At 38.9% G+C, this 22,580-nt stretch overlaps 1 protein-coding gene across 1 annotated transcript in view; it reads right to left on the bottom strand.

Annotated features, from left to right (window-relative positions):
* USH2A (usherin) overlaps nt 1-22,580 on the bottom strand; it is a 693,391-nt gene that overhangs the window by 17,245 nt on the left and 653,566 nt on the right. Inside the window, exons 64-68 of the mRNA XM_077886665.1 lie at nt 12,459-12,665; nt 9,183-9,421; nt 8,157-8,365; nt 2,750-2,926; nt 1,084-1,167 (exon numbers count right to left, since the gene is read on the bottom strand). Coding sequence (XP_077742791.1) covers nt 1,084-1,167; nt 2,750-2,926; nt 8,157-8,365; nt 9,183-9,421; nt 12,459-12,665 — 916 coding nt within the window. The remainder of the gene's footprint in view (nt 1-1,083; nt 1,168-2,749; nt 2,927-8,156; nt 8,366-9,182; nt 9,422-12,458; nt 12,666-22,580) is intronic.

Below are 22,580 nucleotides of genomic sequence, written 5' to 3'. Positions count from 1 at the left end.
TTGAGAACCACTGCTCATGAAAAAGTACGGGGCCAGGAGTCAGCAGAGAAACCACATTCAAATTCTCATCCTAGCAATGAGCATTTTTGGGTAAGTTCTGATGTCCCTCAGACCTCTGTTGGCCCACTCGTGGAAACACTGGAGTTGCTAAAAGAACACCAGGTAAAGTCTACTGTGTCCCACAGCTGCTATGAAACGAAATGAGATAGACTCTGTGGAGGGAATTGTGTTAAGTATTGTTAAAAAAAAAAAAATTGTACATGGCACCCAGACATGTAAAGTCTGGAATCCTAGAATAATACCTATATATATTTTTTTAGTGATTGAAATTATCCTTGATAACAATATATATATGTTTACCTGTGTTAGAATTTTTGGACATTTGTATTTAAAAAAGAACCCCTAACGATACATGCATACTAATTTGATAGAACATTGGTTCCTGGCATCTAAAATAGGGTATCAGTCCCAATTCTGTTCTAATAGAAAAGATCTGGTGTTTCTCTAACTTGCCCTTTAAAATTGTAAAGTATTACACATGTTGGATCCAAAGATTGTACGTAGAACTCAATTTAAAAGATGCTCCATAAAAATTACAATTTCATCTTTTCAGCTGGATTACTTGGTAATAACAATCAGTCATAATCTTTTACAGAGAATACAAGAGAGACATCTCCCCAATTCACCATTTTAGCCTCTGGATCTGTAATATTATCTCTATGATCCACATAAATTGGCATTAGAGCATTTTCTCTCTTCCTCTGATCTCTTTTCTCTGACTTCCTCTATAAATCACTTTTTTGGTAAACAAAGTTGTTTAGGTTTTTTACTGACAGAATTGTGGGTAGGAGAGAGTTTAGCCTTATCTCTCTGTGTCTATGATTCAGTGATTTGGTACCACATGTCCTAATTCCTCGCCTAATGTAATGAGGCATGGGAATGTCTAAAAAAATCTTATATTTAACACAGTTCCTCCCATATAGTCTATAGTACATGAGCGCAGAGATGTATAAGCAAACACGCTTGCTTCTTTAGAAAAATAAATAGATTCTATACTACATATAATATGAGCTAAATGTTTACCAAATCCCGTAGAGGTATCATATTGGACCACGGGTGTCTTAACGCTTCCTTCATCTGTGGTGCAGATGATCTGGAAAAAGAAGGCTGGAAGAAAGTACATGACTCAGTCACTCGACACCTACAAAGACCGAGTAGACTTCTAGAAGAGCAATGTGTCACAGCATGGAAAAGCCTGAAAACAGTTTTCCAGCACAAATTGTGAGGTTTTTATCTAATACGCAAACTTATTTCTAACATTAAAATTATGAAGAAAAAATAGCTATCATTAGTGTAACAACTGTATATATCTATAAGTAAAAGAACTAAAGAAGCTGAGGGCTTATAGACCAAAAAAGAAAAAAAAAATGTATTAGAAAAGGATAATACACAGTGTATCTTGTTCTGTCATGGTCTAAACCCGCTCCTTCAAAAAGGTACAGGTGCACTTTACACTCTGTGACCCAAAGTTTCTTTCTAAGCAGGAGAGCTCAAACAGGGTCTTACAAATCAAATGGTCTAACTACTTCTTTCAATAGCTGGGAACCTGCAGGAAGAACTCTTGTTCGGCCACACAGATGGTCAGAGGCCTGCCCATGAATAGAACCCAGATCTCCCGACCACGGGGCCATCTGCTCATCACATTGGCTGCTGAGGTGACTGAGAACTGTGACCATGGAAATGTGTAGCCGAATTATAAAAATGCCGTTGATAAACTTCAAATACTATAAGTGCAATGCTGGCACTCACTGCTAATCTGCACTTTTAACCAAAATAAATATTCTTTTCAAGGAAATTAAAAAAAAAAAAGAAGTCCACTAATGACTTCACTTTATAAGTCCAGAGTGTTTAACATGCCTTCACACCTATGGGTCCCATGGCCACACTAGTCATTAGAAAATACTTAATACGGGGGCACCCGGTTGCTCAGTTGGTTAAGCACCAGATTCTTGGTTTTGCCTCATGTCATGATCTCGGGGTCCTGAGATGAAGCCCCACGTAGGGCTCCACGCTCAGCATGAAGTTGGCTTGAGATACGCTCTCTCCCTCTGCCCACTCCTCCTTCTGCTAGTGCTCTCTCACACAAAAATAAATAAATTCTTAAAAAACAAAACAAAACAAAACAACTTAGTATCTTGTAAAGCTTTCTCTCATTTCAGTTTAAAAAAACAGACAAAAAGAAGAAGAACATGTAATAAAACAGGGAGAAAGAGTCTGGTTTTCGAAGGCAAAGGACTGTTGTTTGAGGAATGGATACTGAGGTCCATTAAGGAAAACCCTCATTCAGGACCCTGTAGAGTTGGAGATGCTCATCGACTGTTCAGTCTCCATTTGGAGGCCATGGATGCATCAAGAAAATATCTGAATTCCCTGAAAGTGCATGATTTCAGGATACTCCTTGACACTTCGTGAGTGCTCTTTCTCTTATGGTGCCCTGCACTCTTGTTGCTTCTTGGGGACCCTCAAGGCACAGAGAGCAGCATTCTCCCTCCATCTGTGTCCTAATGGCAACTCATCAAGCTGCAAATGGGAAGGGAAATCTTATTTACTGAGAGCTGCAACTTTTCCACAAGAAGTAGCCACTTACACCAAGACATTTTAATGGTGAACACCTGCTGGCCACCTTTCAGATGGAATATCAGACGGGGACCCAGAGTTCCCGACTATGAAATGGGGGTCAGAAACTAACTTTTGTCTGCCGTCCTGGGTATGTAGAGGGTGGTGTCGAAGCCACTGTACACACGCTGGCCTCCATCCATCACCACAAACTCCTTCAGCGGGCCGTTCAGAAGGAAAGAGCCACTCCAGTCTACACGCACCAGAGACAAATTGCTGTCCACCAAGAATGGGGCTCGGTATTGCGGCACTGTTGGGAGAAAGTTATATGTTTTAAAAATGGTTACCTCGGAGTATGAATGTGTATGTATGTCTTTTATTTTTTTTTAAACATGCCCCCCCCCCCACCCCTAAACTAGCATTGTTGGAGCCCTTCCTATTTTCCTTAGTATTTTGAAGAAAAAAAAAAACTGGCATGGGGGAGTGGAAAGAAAACCAATGGGAACGTGTGAAATGCTTTCTCAGCAGCGTTGCACCTGCTTCCTGCACCCCCCCCCCAACAAAAAAAAATCAATGGAGAGCAGTGTTTTACGAAATAAAACTATTAGCATACAACGGTTGTGCTTACCAACATAACCCTGGAACTCATATTTTGTTGCATTTTCCCTCTTTTAATGGGTAAAGTATCCTTAACACTATTAACTACAGTAGATTGCTATTTCTCATATCGAATCAATATTTATTGCTACAAAGCCCCAAGGACTAGATGAAGTTAATATATTTTTTTTTTGCCAAACTAAACTGCTTAGATGGTGAATTATGTCCTTTTGGCACCCATTTATTTTTAAAGCTTTTTCTTGAACCGTTAGTTTGTTTTCTAAGATAGTTAAAAAGCCTTGCAAATAGCAATTCGACTATAATAATTCATTGCCCTGACTAATCAATCAATAGCATAGTACATTAGTATATAATCAAGTTCAGGTCTCCTAAGTATTATATCAGATACAGAAGCGACTTGGTGTGCATTTTACAGACGTGTTCTCTTTCCATTTTTCAGCTTCCTACTAAAACAAAAGAAAAACAGTCCTTAACTGAGTCTCATCTTTTAAATGAATAATTTTTGCAGAAACAAATGAAGCGTTACCATATCATCTTGTCAAGTCAGAAGAGATTTATTTCATGAGATCTTGTTTTCTCCAAAATAATCAATACATTTGTAGCAGCATTAAGATCCATCTATATACTAAATTGGCTTTTAAGAAAAGAAAAAAGGGAGTGGTAGAAATAAATTGGGTATCCTTTTTTCTTTAGAAATTAAACCCATCTGCTGCTGATGTTAGGAAATATAACCAAATAAGGAATAATTATATTTTGGTGATCCCAGAATTTAAGCACAGGACAACCTTGATTCTTATTTTTCAAAATAAGATATTTTTTAAAAGCCATAAGAAAATATTTCTGCAAATACTAAAACAAGAGCTATAAGACCCTCTTTAAATATCTGTTTTTCCAACTCAAATTTTGCCTAATATCACAATGGAATATACTGTTGTATTTGTGATTTCCCCCTGTTACTTAATTCAGATTTCCAGGCCTCCCCTGCATCATAACAGTGCAAATAAAGGGGAGGCTTGTAAATAGTATGGAAGTAGAAAGATTGGATCTTTATTTGTCCTGTAGGACATGGAGATCTTCTAGAGGAAAGAGTGGTTAAACAATCAAAACTACCGAGAAAAATGGATTTGGAGACTGAGCAAATGGGAACAGTGACTATGCCTTTTGCACTTGGTGTGTTTAATCTCATTTAATCTTCGGGATTCCTGGGTGGCGCATCCCTGCCTTTGGCCCAGGGCACGATCCTGGAGACCGGGGATCAAATCCCACGTCGGGCTCCCGGTGCATGGAGCCTGCTTCTCCCTCTGCCTATGTCTCTGCCTCTCTCTCTATCATAAATAAATAAAATTTAAAAAAAATCTCATTTAATCTTCAAAACAATCCTGCAAGAATTCGTTCCTAATTCTTCAGGTTCAGAGAAGCCAAATAACTTGCTTAATAACTGTTGCTGATTAGGAGACCAAGGATCTGAACCCATACCTGCCAACCGTAAAGCCCATGTTGTTTGTTATAACCTCAGTCCCACATTTTCCTTATAGAAACCTAGAATTGTTTTCAGCATTTTGGAGACAGGCTTCCAGAAGGTAGTCTGCTATCTTCCTGATACTGGCCTCACTGAAATGAATTATTTTCTTGTGTCACCACCACTCAGCTCTCTGCCTCTGGGTTTTGTCTGCAGGGTGAGTGGCTGATCCTGATCTGTTGGGGACCCCCGGGGCCAGATGCCCTTGCAACCCTGCTCCCCGGTTACAATTAGACAGCAGACATTGAGAATCTGCACACTTTGCTTGGATCATGGCATGAGTGACAAAGAATGCCAGCACTTAAACGTGAAAAGTTTTGGGTGTGTTCACTCACTCGTTAAACAACACATGTTGGGTGTCTAAACACGCTGCCCAGGCTGGAGGCAAAATGGAGAAAGTGAGGACTGCAGGTGGAGCAGGTGAGGAGGAAAGATGCCAGCTGTGTCTGGGGCTGTCGCATCTGGGCAGAGGTGAGGAAGTGGGGTGTGGGTGTGGGGTCTGGGTTCCAGAGTGGAGGACTCGGGTAGCAGGTGAGCATCTGGGAGTCAGCCTTTGGAGCTGAAGCCTTGGCATAGATGAACTAACTCCCAAAGAGGGAAAGTGAGAGGAGGGAAGGGGGTGGAGAAGGTTGGGGCTGAACAGGAAGAGCCGGGTTGGTGTAAGATCAACAACAAATTGACTCAAACTGGGTATCCAGAGGCAGAAGGGAGACCAGGGGACACTTAGGAAAAACCAGGGGGACTGCTTTTTAGTTTTTTATTTAAATTCAATTTAGTTTTAGGGGTAGAATTTAGTGATTCGCCAGTTACATGTAACCCCAATGCTCATCCCATCACATGTCTCCTGAATGCCCATCACCCAGTTACCCCATCCCCCAACCCCCAGCAACCCTCAGTTTGTTTCCTAGAGTTAAGGGTCTCATGGTTTGCCTGTCTCTTTGTTTTCATCTTATTTTTTCCTTCCCTTTAGGGGAACTGCTTTTTAAAAAAAGACTGAGGGTTCCACTGCCTTAAATGTTTCCGAGAAGCCAAGAAGGGTGAAAAAATGCCCCCTGGATCGTCCCTCTGGGGGCCAAGGGCAAACTTAGGAAGAGATTTTCATGCAGGATGGGGTGGAAATCAGTCCCGTGGAAGTTAAAGGGTAAATGGGGAGAAAGACAAGGGGCCAAGCACATGAAGAGGGTTCTTCAGATAAGTTCTGCTGTGAAGGGAGGAATGTGGCAGTGAACAGAGGGGACAGGTTAGAGAGAAACAACCTGGACTCTAACCCGGGTCCACTGAAGGCTGCAGAGAGGAGGATGGTCAGCAGCCAAGAGGGTGCTTGCTATTCAAGGCACAAGAGGTGGGATTGTTTCAGGTACAAGAACTACCCTTCCTCGTTGTAGGAGGAAATAAAACCCATTGCAGGTGGGCACAGAGGTCTGGGGTGGGAAGGGGGCAAACTACTGACTGGTGACTTCTCTGACCCTGGTGAATTCAGAGGCAAGGAGTTCTGCAGAGAATGTAGGGAAGGGCGAGTGAGGGGATGGGCATGTTTGGGGGGAGGGTGGGAGGCTCTGGGAAGTCTGAGGAGGGTGGGGAAGGTCTGAAATCTTTATTCCAGTGTAACATGGTGGTACTGAGGGTGCTGCTGAGCTGGGTGGTCATGAATTTACAGTAATAGTTCCACTTCCGAGGGTGGAAACTGGGAGGTGACTTCAGCTCTGGCTTTGGTTTGGGGAGGCTTCATGGTCCAGTTCCCAGATCCTCCATTTGGATTCTGGTCTATGTGAACAGTATCTTGGAATTGTAGTGTCTGGTCCCCAGTCCCACTTCATTTTTCTCTTCTGTACATTTGGACAATCGCCCTTACTTTATCGGCTTGTGATGAGAATTATTTGTAAAGTCCTTGAACAGTGCGAGGAACAAGCAAGTCCTCTCTAAGACTGACCTGTTGCTAACATCCTTCCATGTTGCTCAGTCACATGAAGATCTTTGTTTGAGGCACTGGACGTTCATGAATGTATGACTCTTACTTTAAAAACTGCCAATGCCAAATACTGAAGATGAGATTATGATTTGATATAATGTGGCTGGGAAGCCAACTTGCAATAAGTATTCAAAGCCTTAAAATATTAAAATACTTGATGTAGTAAATTCCATTGTTGAAATTTAATTTGAAGATAATCAGACATTCAAAGACCGGTTCCCAAAGAAATTTCTCACCATATTTATAAAGAAAAGTATTAGAACAACTAAAATGCCCAACCAATTCATTGGATGAAAATTATATAGCCATTCAACGTGGTGGCTAAAGCCTTTTTAATGTCATGGGAAATGCAAATAAAATAAAATCACATCAAGTATAAAAAGCAGACTATGAAATTTTCATTAGAGTATGATCTCAGCCACATAATAGAAACTGCATGAGAAAAGGATTAAAGGAATAAATTATGGCAAAATACTAATGTGATTGCCTCTGGGTGGTGGGATTATAAGCAGGACTGGCTTTACGGGTGTGTGAATTGCAGAGCTAGCTGCACAGGGCCCCTCACATAAAAGAGTCATGAACTTAGTTTGATGTTCTACTGTCTTGAAATTCTTAATGATTTATGAATAAGGGGCCCTGTAGCTTTATTTTCCACTGGGCCCTGCAAATGATGTAGCTGGTTCTGATTGTAAGTACTAATTTTATTCTTAATACTTTTTATATTTGTTATTTTTAAAAGTTTATTTAAGTCATCTCTACACCCAACATAGGGCTTGAACTCATGACCCGGAGATCAGGAGCCAATGTTCTTCTGACCGAGCCAGCCAGGCACCCTGTTTTTGTATTTGTCATTTTTAAACAATAGACCTTATAAATTCTGCAAAGAAGTTATTTTATAGAGATCGGAGGAGGCTCCAATTAATTAGTTAATTGCTCTTCTGCTTCTCTTGACAGTGCTGTATCTCAATGCTTTCTGGATTATGCCATGCCATGTAATTTGAAAAGAAAGGGAGTGGTGAATGAATGAATGAATGAATGAATGAATGAATGAATGAAAAAAGGAAAGAAAGAAAGAAAGAAAGAAAGAAACAAGAAAGAGAAGAAAAGAAAGAAAGAAGAAAAAAGAAATCATCTCAAGTCTCAAATGTTTGTCTATGTTCATCCTACCCATGGATTGTTCAATTTCCACTAAATTGGTTTTCATCCCTATTGCTACATGAAAAATCTTCTTCAATTCCTCTTAACCTCCATATTATTAAACACAATAGGCATTTTTTCCCCAATAGTCATCTTCCTTGATGTCTCGGTAGCACTCAGTGCAGCTGAATACTCGCTCAATCCCTTCAAAAAGTCCATTTCCCTACTTTTCATAACGAGGGGCCCCTGGTTGCCCGCCTACCTCTCTGGCTGATGGTGGCCGCCACTTGTACTCACATTCTCTTTGGGTGGTGAAGCTGATCCATTCAGAGGCCGTGCTGCCCACCTCGTTGTGGGCCAGCACTCTCAGTTTGTAGGTGGTGTAGGGCTGGAGGCCCTCTAGGCTGGCTGTCTGCCCCAGCCCCGAGTACTTTGTCTCTGCTTGGCTGGGAGCACATGGAGCTGCTAAATCGGGAGGGCAAGCCACGTGGAGTTGAAGCTCATAGCTAGAAGGAGAAAGCAGGCAGTAAGATTAGTTTAACCTTCTTTTGAAATGGAGTATATATTCTGTGAGGAGACATTTGGTGTTCATGGAACCACAAGCTCTTTATGACTTCCATTTGTGTGAAACTGCTCTCAGAAACACTTTATTTAACGTCATTCAAAGTGAGCAGGAGATGTAACCAGAGAAGTGGGAAGAGAAGTCACATGTGTACGTATGTTGCTGTCTGGCCAGCAACTAGCAATTCTTATTAGTAGAGATAAGAGATTTCTCTCTTTTCGGAGAAGAGTGATAAACTTTTTCTCCTCTGTTGAAAATAAAGAATATCTTTTTTTTTTTTTGTTAAAACAAGTGAATAAAAACCAATCAACCAACAAAGAACAAAACAAAACAGTATCTTTTTGTCCAGATTATTTTGAGTGAAACACCTTCTTTGTTTTTCTAAACAGTGGTTTGTTACAACATTTTAAATTAGATCAAGGAAATTCTGATTTAACCACAGATGCTTCCTATGTTCCAGCTGAGGCCTATAGAATGAATAATTCCAGGGAACCACGAGGAGGAGTCTATTCTTTCCATGAACGCAAACACATTGCACCATCTTTCCTATTTAAGGGCAACTTGGTTGTTCACTTTTCTATTTAGTTGATTTTATGATTTAAGCACTTTGTAGGGAACATTACAGCTCAAATCAATTTACTTGTCTATTTTGCCATAGGTATTTGCTTAAGAAACAAGTCTTCCTTAGGTAGTGCTGGGTAGCTACAAGTCTGTGCGCATGTCTTATTTTGGCGTGTTCATCCTTTTGTCTGGCCCACTACCTTTGAATGACACCATTGGGCAACAGGGGTGGGCTCCACTGGAAGGAAGCTGTCCTTGAGGACAGCATCTGGATTTGGGGAGAGGACAGTCCCGAGGGTGGAGCTGGATGAGTTCTCAGCTCTGCCGTTGGCCCTTTGCTGCAACAATTGAAGCAAGTGCAGGCTTCCACCCCAATGGAGTACGTGGTGAAGGGCTGTAGGCCGTGAAGAGTCTGCTGGGTAGCCGTGCCTTCAGACAGCTGTAGGAAGACAGAAAACACTACGTGAGGCAGGGTCCTAGCTCACAGACAACTCTTAAATGTTCGTCATGTATCCCACCTCTTATAAAGGGAATGCCATGCTCTATCCCCTGGGAGAGGCACCAGAGCATTTAGTATAGCATTTACCCTCAAGGAATTGACAATCTCCTTGGTGAGGCATAACTTAATTGTGCAAAAAAATGTAATGACATTATAGTTAGGTGTCTGAGGTAACAGGATAGAAATCATAAGGCACAATATTGTTTATCCCCATAGATACTAGAATATGGCATAAAACAGGCAATATGTATATATTTTTTAAAGATTTATTTGAGAGAGACAGAGAGAGTGCGTAAGAAAGAGGGGCAGAGGGAGAGCGAGAGGGAGACAGAATCCCAAGCGGACTCCACACTGCGCACAGAGCCTTAGGCAGGGCTTGACTTCACGATCCTGATCATGACTTGAGCCAAAACTTGATCAAGTCAGACACCCAGCAAAATATATATATATATATTTTACAATTTTTATTTAAATTCCAGTTAGTCAACAGACAGTGTCATATTAGTTTCAGGTGTACAATTTAGTGATTCACCACCTCCATACAATGCCTGGTGCGCATCACAGGAAGTGCACCCCTTGATCCCCATCACCTATTTAACCCATTCTCCCATCCACTTCCTCTCTAGGAGTTTGTTCTCTATCACTAAAAGTCTGGAGGCACCCAGGTGGCTCAGTTGTTTAAGTGTCTGCCTTCGGCTCAGGTCATGATCCCGGGGTCCTGGGATCAAGCCCCACATCAAGCTTCCTCTCGGCAGGGAGTCTGCTTGTCTCTCTCCCTCTGCCGCTCCCCTGCTCAGGCTTGCTTTCTCTGTCTCTCTCAAATAAACAAAATTTATAATTAAGAGTCTGTTTCTTGGTTTGCCTCTCCTTCTTTCCCTTATATGTTTCTTAAATTCCACATATGAGTGAAATCATATGGTATTTGTCTTTTTCTAACTGACTTATTCCACTTTGCATAATACTCTCTAGGTCCATCCATGTCATTGCCAATGGCAAAATTTCATTCTTTTTTATGGCTGAATCAATTCCATTGTATATATGTGTGTGTGTGTGTGTGTGTGTGTATATATATACACACACACACACACACACACGTGTTACATCTTCTTTATCCATTAATCAGAGACACACAGAGAGAGGGAGAGACATAGACAGAGGGAGAAGCAGGCTCCCTGCAGGGAGCCCGATGTGGGACTCAATCCCAGGACCCCGGGATCATGCTCTGAGCTAAAGGATACTTAACCACTGAGCCACTCAGATGTTCCTCTTTCCATAATTTAGCTATTATAGATAATGCTGTTATAAATATTGGGCTGCATGTGTCCCTTCAAATTAGTTTTTTTGTATCCTTTGGGTAAATACCTAGTAATGCAATTGCTGGATCCTGGGTAGCTCTATTTTTAACTTTTTGAGGAACCTCCATACTGTTTTCTAGAGTGGCTGCACCAGTTTACATTTCCACCAACAGAAATACACAAAATACTGATTAAATTCTATGACCCTCAGAATAATGCCTTTTCAAAAAACAAAATCTATATTTGAATTATATTTCTCAATATTCATGAAGGTCCATTGTTACCTGCATGTGTCTCTTGGGCCAAAAAACCCCCTCAAATCCATGTTAGAGTAAGTATTTAAGAGCTTGAAATATATATCCTATATATTTGTATGTTATTTTTTAAATAATTTATGTTTAATATTTAAGAGCTGGAGAGTCCAACTCTTCCCCTGAGGGTATTGGTGTATATGAAACATAGTCTTTTTCTCAACCATCTTTGTTGTATTATAAACTTTCTGGCTTATTTAGAGCATTTTTAAGAATCTCATTGGGATTTTATTAAGAACTCTGTAATGAAAGAGTTCAGAAACTGGAAAATAAATTTTTATACTCACATAAGCAACATATAATTAAGAGTTATCTGCTATTTTAAAAAATGCATACAATGCACTCCAAATATAAATTATTTTAGTTTATTAATATTATCATCTTATAACCGTGGATAATCAAGGGTTGATTGTATTTACATCATCTATATTTATTGAATACAAAGCCCTGTAGAAATATGCTAATATCCCTTTAACATTCAATATGAGAACTCTTTCCTTGCAAATTGTCTTTTGAAATTGTGTTTTGATACCTGGAACTCTGGCCTCAAAGGATTTCTCCACACTTACTCAAACTGTTCCCTAAATTGGTCTAAATAATTTATAATGTCATAGTAGGATCTTACTTCTCCATAAGGTTTTTTTGTGAATAAAGTGTTGTAACCTACACTTACTCCCGAGAATGTGAGAATGGTACATACTGTACCACAGAGAAGAGGCTTCACCCCACTGGCTCTCAGGCTCTATGTATAAATAATGTAGGAACTGGTGTAGTTATTAGGGTCACTTCAGCAGGTGGCTTCACTAAAACTCAGCGTGAAAGATGATTTCTCTAAACTGTCCATTGTGTTTCTCTCGTGTGCCCCAAATGTGCCAACACACAAACAGCAGAGCAAGAGTTGTGCTGGCCAAGCCCTTCTGCGCTCTCTCAAGGTGCTGAAACTTTCTTGAAGTCACCAAAAGAAAGACTGAGTTTTCAATGTGTCATTAGAGATTTGCTCATGCCAAAACAGGGATTCTGAGGATAGTCTTTGCTCCATTTTTTTCTTTCTCATATTAACATTTACACCACTGACAATGGCCTCATGTCAATCCTTTACTGTATGCCATTACTTGATGTGCTTTTTCTAATTAAATTAATTGTTGCTAAAGTCTTAGGTTCCATATGTTTGTGGAGTCTTTGATACCTCTAGACTTCTTTCCCTGAATATTCACATGTTTTCTGTATGTTTCCTAACACAATGTCTCTCAGATAGATCTTTGTACTAAGTTCATCATGGACAAATAGAAGAAAAGGCCAGGGCACTGTAGTTTATTTTTAAAGAATAAACCAGTCCTGGATTTTTGCACAGAGTACTACTCTGCTACTCACCACTGTCTCCACCCCGCTGGTGTTGGAGAACAACCTGTAAATACTGATTATTCCATTGGGCTTCTCAGGGGCGCTGATGTTGACCACTGCATGGGTGGAAGAGACTGCATGGAACTTGGGTGCTCCGAGACCTTCTGGGGGGGCGGGCCCAGTTCTACACCATGCCCAAGTACTGGGGGCTTTTCCTGCTGAATTCACTGCCCAAACCTTCAAAGAGAAATCAATAAGACTACTTAAAAGCAAGATAACTTCAGGCTGAAAGAAATGTTGGCAACCAAAAGCAACCAAACACAACAGAATGAGATAAACTTGGATCTCGCAACTTTGTAATCACAGAGGAGAGCAGGTCCTTCCTCTTTTTTTGCCTTTGACCATGTGAACCCTGGTCACATGGGGGCTGATGAGGAGCCCTCATTTCAGAATGCAGCAGGCTGGTTCAAGCCTAATGAAAAACTCGTTGTCTCTGTGTGGGGTGTAGAGTGATTTTGTCAGCTTCTGCAACCTGAATGGATCTGCAGACTACATAAAACTCAGCAATTCTTAAACACCGTCCCCACCAAATCTGCATGAAAATTAAATTTTCCTTTCATCAAGGAGGGGATAAACATATGGAAGGATATATAATCTTATTTATCAAGAACCATTTGTATAATTAAACACGAATATCCTAAAAGGTTGCCTTAGGTCGTCATTTGCATGAGTAAGTAATTTGTAGAATGTCAGGTACAATAGACAGAGTAGATGGATGTGTGAGTGTATAGGGTTAAATTAGGCCCAATAACAGCCAACTACACAGTGATCAATCAGAATGATAGATCTAAATGGCAATACAAGAAGACCGTCTGCGTGTTTAGGAGTGAGAGTATTCCTTAGTAAGCTTTCATGTTGTGCAAATCCAACTTCAGGAAATTTTCTTTCTCATTCACTGTCTTATACTATATGTATAAAATTATATATATATATATATATTTGTCCTGAGCTTTTAAAGTCTGTAAAACTTGTTTAATTCTATAGCACACCCGTTCCAGGTTTAAAAAGCATGCAGAACATTTAAAATATGAGATGCTTAGAAACAGACTATAGTGAAATACTCTGCAGTGAAAGCTTAGCTTTGTTTTTGCTTTACTTTTGCATCAATAATATCTTCCAGAGAATAAATATTGGAGAGACTTTTAGTAGTTAGGCCCAACTTCCATCAGTGTTTCCATGTCCCCCCCCCCCCTTTTTTTTAGTGGTTTCCTTTGGAAAAGTAAAATTTCTGATGTTGAACTGCTCTCAGATCGCTGTCAAATGCAAATCTCCAGCCCCTTGCTGATAGGATTGCCAGAAGCCCCATTTTTAAGAGACAACTAACGTCCTTACAGAGCAGAACCTGCCCTCTTTAGAGCTCTGACACTTTGTCTCACCAGGTGCATAATAATCACGCACATTTGTATAAACCCTACAATTTACAAAACACTTTAACAGGTCTTATCTTGGTCCTGACAACACAACTTCGTAGGGTGGCTGCAGAATGTGTGCTCAGCCCCCTCTACCCGTGAGAAAATTGAGGCTCCGGAAATGTCACTCTCTTGGTGATGGAAGTTACAAGAGCTGAGATGAGAATTCTGCTCTTCAATAAACTCTATTATTGCTCTTTCACATAAACCATGCTTTTGATTCGGTATGTCATCCAGACGCAGCAGGAAGATACCAAGGATCATGAAAATGAAATGGCTCGTCCATAGACAAATATCTGCAGTTCTGGAGTAGGTTAAGTTAGCCTGTGAGGATGGATACATGGGTCCCGGTTGTCTCCATTGTGTGTGTTGGGGGAGGGGGGGTTATTTTCATAGGCACAGGGAAGTAGGGAGAGCGCACTGTCTCAGCAATGGGAGAACCACTTCATGGAAACCATACTGCCACTGGGCTGCTCTTCTAGTCTCCTCTGAAGTGGCCAAGGTCACTTGGCATGGGAATAGTAGGTTGGAGGTTTTTGGTGAAAGCTTTCAGAGCTGATAAGCGAGTCTCTGGCCTCTCAGTCAGCTACAGACCAACCTTTTTTTTTTTTTTTTTTTTTTTTTTTTTTTTTTTTTTTTACACTTAGGTAATTATTTATTTGCAAAGATCTTTTAAAAAACTTCTTGTAAAAGCAATCTGGTCTTATTTTATTTCATTATTTAATTTTAAAGTTTAATTTAGCTCACATATGATGTATTATCAGTTTCAGTTGTAGAATTTAGTGATTCCTCAGTTGCATATAACACCCAATGCTCATTACATCATGGCTCTCCTGAATGCTTGTCATGCAGTTACCCCATCCCCCCTCCAGCAACCCTCGGTTGGTTTCCTAGAGTTAAGCTTCTCTTATAGTTTGCCTCCCTGTTTTCATCTCATTTTATTTTTCCTTCCCTCCCCCTATGTTCATCTGTTTTATTTCTTAAATTCCATATATGAACGAAATCATATGGTATTCATCTTTCTCTGACTTATTTCACTTAGCATAATACACTCTGGTTCCATCCAAGTTACTGCAAATGGCAAGATTTCTTTTGATATATATAAAAATATATATCAAAAGAAATATATATATATCAAGAGATATATATTTTATATATAGACATTTGATGAATATATGTGTATATATTACATTTGATGAATATATATGTATGTGTGTATATATATATATATATATATATATATTACATTTCTTTATCCATTCATCTGTTGATGGACATCCAGACTAATCTCTTTAATGCAAATATCTTTCCAGGAGGTAGGGAAGAACATTTTTTATTACAAAGAGAGTGACAAAGTTTGAAAAGAAAATATTCTTGGGGGAAGGGGCGCAAAATAAGGGATACTTATTAATATCAAATTCTTTGCCAAGAGTGGGGCTTTGGTTAGTGATTTAGGGTGTTAAGAGATAAACTGAGGAATATTAAAAATTTTTAGAGTTTATTTGAGCAAAAATACAATTCTGATGGGGCAGCACCAAACTGGAAGTGGTTATGAGCACTTGGCGGACAGGAACCAGAGGAGAGCCTTACATAGGGAATGTGCAGAAGCAAAGAAAGGAAATTATTTGTTGGCTATAGTTCAAAGCCTATTGGCTATATAAGATTGGTTGTTCTTAGTGTTTTGATTTTTGTAATCTTGAAGCATTTACCAGCTTAGACTTTGGTTTGTTTATGTAGGCCTTCAAAGCACTAGAGCCACCTCAGACTAATGACCTCTTTATTTAATTAAATAAAGGGCATATAGAATTTTAATAGAGGCCACAATGGATGGGAAAGAAAACGAGGAAAATAAAAAAGTAGGTGTAATAAAATAAAAATTCAGCAAGTTGCCAATTAATTACTGAGCACCAATAGGAGACAGTAACAGTGCAGGTAGGGAACGTTGAAAAAAAAAGAAATAAGTAAAATCTATAGAAAGTGCTTAGCACAGGTCTGGCCCCAGATTATGAACATTCATTTTTGCTTTCACTTTCAATATAGATGGAGTATAATGAATACTATTAAGCTGGTGTTGTGAGATAAAAACTTCATCCCACATCCCCCTGTGTTAGATGAATTTTTACTGGGTCAAGTCCTATTTCCAAAATGTGATTTAATCTATGGTATTTTAAAATATTTGAGCGTCAGTATTATAGTGTTTCCCTGTATTTCTGGAAATGTTCTGTTCTGAAAACGAGGCAATTGTAAATTCTTCATCACTAACTGGGAATGTATGTAGGACTTAGTGTCTTTTGTCTTTGAAGGGAGACCTTCATAATATAGTGCTCTTTTTCTTAGTCTTTCTTTTTAGTATTCAATCAATTTGAGATCAAAATAGCATTCATATAAATCAACGTGTTTATGCAAAGCAGGATCAGCCTATTTACATGAGCTACTCTGGAAATGAAAGCAGTTACAATGAAGAGAAAGCTGACTGAAATAATGAAGAATTATGGATTTCACAAAACTTGTCCCACAAGGCAGTGTTTCTATTACACCAAACTACCAGAGGAAAATGTAAAAAAGAACCTGTCATTGGTATCCTCTTTGTTTATTGAGGTTAAAAAGTCCTTTACCCAAAAATTGCTGTGGATTTCTGCCTATGCCCAGTGAAGCAAGACACAAAGGAACTGAAGTATAGAAGTTCAGGGTTCAGAATAAAAACGCTCACATCGGGGTGCCTGGGTGGCTCAGTGGCTGAATGGCTGACTCTGTTTTGGCTCAGGGTAAGATCTCAGGGTCATGAGATTGAGCCCGGAGTCAGGCTCCACATTCCGTGTGGAGTCTGCTTGGGATTTCCTCTCCCTCTGCCCCTCCCACTCGTGCACTCTATCTTTAAAATAAATAAGTAAATAAAAAAAAATGCTAACATATGCTTATGATTTCTACTGTGAAACAGTGACCCCAATATTTGGATCCATCTTTGTAGGGTGGAGAAAGAAGCAGAGATCTTGCATGGCAAATTTTGAGCAATATGATCTGATCTTTTAATGAAACAATGTAAGAATCAAGAAATAAAATGTCTTGTGAATATGGAGTTGCCTACTGTATCTATCTCTATTTTTTCTATTTGTCACCTCTCTAATCCATCCATCCATCACCACCTATTTACCTACCTTTCACCTAACCGACAAGCCAATCCATCTGGTTTATGTCCCACAATTTCTGGTTGTGATCATTGGGTACAAAAATGTGGGCTTTTTTTTTTTGTGTGGGCTGCTCACAGAAAAGAAGGGACATATTAATGGTGTGGGAGCCAGCAAAGCTTATGAATTTCAAGGCAAAATGACAAAAATCAAGGATACTCCTAATTTTTAATTTAGAATATCCTTATTCCTACATTATCCAGCTGAACATCTTTATTCTTTTATAATAAAAAAAATGATTAAACTTCTCACTAAAACAATTTATTATTTGTGTTTAGTGAACACTTGCACACACACATACACACACACACACACACACAATAATAACTTTAAGAGTTAGGAACCTCCCAGTGAAGAGCTGTTACAAACAAGAACAAATTGGGACTGGCTGAGTTGGGGTGTTTTCTTCTCTAAGGCTTCGGTTGCAACCATGACAAGAGTTATAATATAAGAAGATGTCATAGAAAACATAGATTGACTATTTGGATAAAAACAAAATCACTAAAACCATTTAACCATAAATTCTATAACTGACTAGAAAAATAGATTAATTTCTGTTATTTCTGTTTTCAATCTAATTTTAAAAAATCTAACTAGTGACTATTACCATCTTTATGTTATTGTCCATTAAAGAAATGAAATTGTTCTTTTATTTACTACTCCCCACCCTCCCAGGACTAATGACCATATTTGGCCTCAAAAAATTCCCATTACCTAAAGTGTCAACATCTGCCACCAAGCTGCCAAAATCCCACTGCTGTGGAAAAGATGGGTTTAATCGTCTCTTCTCTGGTTAAAACTGCCTCCTAGATTCTTCCACCAAAGGAGTCTTTGTCAAAAAGTGTTTCTTGGCTATGATCATCAAAATCATTTTGGATACCTATATCAGAATTTGTGGCGAAAGGACCTTGGAACCTGCCTTTCCAACACATTTCCAAGATTGTGTGAGAAACACAGAAGGCTATTTTCTGTAGAACCAGGTACAGAACAGGTGTTATACATTTTAAATTTCTATTCAACTGACGTCTGTTTAGAGTTGTACTCTGCATTTTCTTTGTCATTACCTTTAGTCATTCAAAAAAGCATGAAGCATGTATCTGTTTGAAGATGTTACAGCTGCCAATAATCATCATAGAGTTCATTACAGTGGTCATGGTTCCAAACAGAACCAGAGTTCATTAACTTTGTAGAACGACTATTTGCTAGCTAGTTTTCAGTCCAGGTATAAATTTCTTGAAATCATGATATTTCTAGAACTTGTTGCATCCATTTTTCCCTTGTAGTATATTATTCTAAATGCTCCCAATTCCTCTCTACACATTTCTCCTTTTAACTTGATTCCAGAAGGGAAGCAAGAATTTGTGAACAGAAGCATTTGTAATCATTTTTGTAAAAGAGACATGACTCTGTGGAGGACAGGGGAAGGGGAGATCTGAAAATTCTCCCAGAGTGGTAGCCCACTGGGTGCTTACATCACTGTGCTAATTATTCTTTAGTCCAATTTCTACACTTAACTGTAAAGATTAGTGCTTTTTCCTCACATAAAGCTTTAGTGCTTTGTAGCTTTCTGAAGAAACATTCCCTAGGACTGATATTTTCCAAGTGTAGTCTTAATGCAAAGACAAATTCTTAATGTAAATCTCTAGGGATTTCCTGATGTGTTTTTCCTTTATCATATCATTTTAAAAATATCCTTAAGTGTAAAAATATTTTTTGATTCTTTAGGCTAAGATAGCATCATGCTACAAGTCTTGTTAAAGCCAAGGGAGCAGTTTAGTGATGCTGCTTATTCTGTTAGCATCTAATTGATGTCTATTTATTCTTGTATTCACTCTTATTTTCCATACAAAAATGGAATGCAGGAATAACCAAATTTAGCCAGTGATCTTTAACAGAAAACCCCTAATCTGTTGACTTCTAATATAAGTGACAGTGACTGTCCTTGCCCTTGGAGCAATTTGAGATTTTGTTCTTTTTCCACGCTGCTTATTATAAGAATTGTATTATAACTGTTACTCTCAAAGGATTAAGATATAGAGGCATTTTTGAGTTCTATGTAACTTCTGCGATGTTTTGCAACATGCTTCCCTTGTGGAATACTGGCAATTCTTGATAATACAAAAGCATTTCAACAAAATTTATGACATATTCATATTGAACAGCACGAGGGAAGCAACATCATTCTTTATTAAACTAGAGAATGTGAATATATTTTTGTGACAATTCACATCAGAAATAAACAAAAGCCTGACATGAATGGCCATGCCAGTAGTTAATAAGTAAATAGGTTGCATGTTAACAAACAATTAAATTATTTGTTTCCTAGGGGCATGTAATGATATTGTTATCACATTCCCATGAGGGGGACAAATAGATATTAAAAAGGTCTTTCCAATACCTGTATTGGCTAAGGCCAACAGCTAATTCAATAGATTCGATCAAAATCACCACTTCTTTCACTGCTCCTGATTTATGACTTTGGCTGTAGTTAGTCATCACTCATTGCAGTTTGTTCTCCACTGCTCATAAATTATGCCTCATAAATAAAAAGATACAATCAAGGAAATCATATCAGTTCATCTACAACCTTGGAGTATATTTTCCCATGGCACTTACATTAATGCCTTTTTAAAGGGTAGCCCGTCGTGGGTTTCGAATACGTTTGAATAGCAATATGCCAAACTGGACTTTGCCAGAATTGTGGTTAGAGAGACCCATGGCTAAAAAGAGAAGGCAATAAATCTGAAGTTACATGATTACAAGATTATTTTATTTCATGAGCAGTCCTGCAGGCTATAGTCATAAAGGAATAGCTTGCTGAAAAGCTCTGTGTAGCTATTTAACTCTCTATCTATCTGATTTTCTTTTATCATCAAATGAACTTTTTCAGCATCTCTGTTTGCATGATACTTTACTGGATGTATTGTAGTTACACTTCTACAGATATAGCTCCTGCATTACAGGTTCCTTTCATCTAAAACACTTTGGATCAGGCAAGATGGAACATGATTTTAATTGAATTCTGGGACCCAGGGGAAGAAGGGTACAACAAGACATTGTCTTCCTTTCTACTGGTACTTTTGAAATTCAGAGATGTGAAGAAATTATAAGACATTTTCTTTGCTAGACATGGGTGTCTTCTGTTACTACTGCTTAGCACACTGCCTTGCTCTTTAAAGCTACTCAATAAATATGAATATGAGGGAGGGAAAATTGGCTTCAACATTAGTGTGAAATTCTAGAATTAGTCCCAATTTAATTTTAGTGATAATAAGAATTTGGAATTTATCACATACTACTTTTTATTGCCTCTATCTGTGCTTCCTGAGAGAAAATAAGAACTCCGTTCCATCTGGCTCTCATGAGGATACATAAAAGTAGTTGATAGGTTCACTGAGCACTTGCACTTTTATAAGTGTATTATATGTACTAATTTATTTCATCCTCCCAACAATCCTATCAGATTGATATTATTATTGTCACTGGTGTGCATGAGGAAAGAGACACAGGGAAGTTTCTGCAACTTGGAAGTGGTAGAGTTGGCTCTCCAATACAGGCACATGATGTAAAACCCCAAACTCTTTGAACTTTTCTACATAAGACCATTGAAGGAGAACCTGGGCACATCTTCCAAGCAGTTGACATCCTGCTCTGGGACTATAGTAGAGCCCTGCAGGGACTGGCTGTTTCTATGAAGAGCAGCCTCAAAGTGAGATGGTGGGAATTACCACAAATATCATGGCATCCATCTCTGTTGGCACTTATCATGTTTTAACACTATTATGTGTTACACGGAGGCAAAAAATATTCACATACTTTCCATACTGCTCCAAACACGTAAAGACGGTGAAATTCCATTATGTTTTAACTAAAATAATAACCATACCCTATTGATATGACATTGGAAACACATACATCCTCCACAATAAGTTGCTAGAGTAAGCTAAGATCATAATTACCAATTATGATTAACATTTTTGAAAATAACAGTATAGTTAACCAAGTGAGGTTACTTAACCATCCATTAATTCAGTAGATATTTACTGAGCCATTCTATGTGCCAGACACTGTACTATGAGTTGGGGATACAACAGTGAACGAGGCTGGAGTTGATATCTGGGTGGGGAGAAACAGTAAATAAACAAACACAAATGAATAGGTGGTATGTGTTAGAAAGGAAATAATCTATAATATAAACTATGTAAGATACAGCAATATAACTGAGAATGCTTGAATTGTCCAGAAGATGCTCTCAGGAGTTGATAATCAAACTGGAATGCTAATGGCAAGAAGGAGGCCATCATGTGAAGATGTGGGGGGGGGGGGGGGGGAGGGGGCGGGGATGCTCTGGGAAAAAGAAGTGCAAAGTCCCTGAGGCTGGATTCTCAAGAAGGCTAGTGCAGCCAGGCTTAGTGAGTAAGGGCCAGAGAGCAATGAGATGAGGACAGAAGTGGACAAATGAAAGTCTCCATTGAACCAGAGAGGAGTTTGCATTTTATGGGAAGCCAAGGGAGGGTTCCCATCAGGGAACTGACTTAGTCTGATATACATTTTACAGAAATAACTGGGTATTGATTAATTTTTATGAATTTATCTATTAAATTTTAATTTTATATGTGAGTGACAATGAACTCATTTAAAGTTTACAGCTACCCTTCTAAGGTAGGTCTTTTCACCCCAATTTTATGGGCAAGGAAATGAAGGCTTAGAAGGTTTAAATCAATTGCTGAGATGACAAAGCCAGTGAATCCTGGAGCCCAGATTACACTCAGAGTCAGTTCATCTTTGCAGGGTCAGGACTCATGCCCCTGATGAGGGTGACCTGAATAAGCTGTGATTCAGTAGACAATTACTGGACTTGGGTCTAAGCTCTAATTCTGTCTTTTCTTAGGTAACTTGCATAGTCATTTAGGCTCCTTATTATACAGAGGGAATGATAACACCTATCTCACAGGACTATACTGAGCTTTGTATGCAAAAATGCCTCTATAAGTTTCCAAGGAATGGGTTGGTGGATAAATACATTTATAAATATCTTACCAAGATTTTGAAAGCCCCAGAGCTTTATATAAATACAATTCAGAGCAACCATAGGATGAGTTTAAGGACACAGTCTTTGGCACCTGAATCTTGGATACAAAGTCAAGTTCTCCCACTCACCAACTGTATCTGGGGCATGTTAACAATCACGCAATGCATCAGATTTCTGAACATTATTATTAGAAATAGTCATTATCTCAAATGGTTGTAAAGCTCTTAGCATAGCACATAGTGAGCACAAAAAATAATAATGATTATTATATCATTTTGTGAAAAGTTAGGAGAGGGTGACTTGACCCCTTGGAAGAGAAAGTGGGACTAAGTAGCAATTTTGTAACTTACTTCTGGGTTCCATGTAGCTTTATTGAGCAACCATAGACTTGAAGACCCTTCACAGCATTACAAATTTAGGCCACATCTCTGTATGTCTTTCTCCAGGTATTTCTCTGCTCTAAAAC

The sequence above is a fragment of the Canis aureus genome, chromosome 38 (assembly GCF_053574225.1).
Source record: "Canis aureus isolate CA01 chromosome 38, VMU_Caureus_v.1.0, whole genome shotgun sequence".
Lineage (NCBI taxonomy): Eukaryota > Metazoa > Chordata > Mammalia > Carnivora > Canidae > Canis > Canis aureus.
Note: the sequence above shows the minus strand (reverse complement) of the source record. Positions and strands in the feature narration are given on the sequence as shown.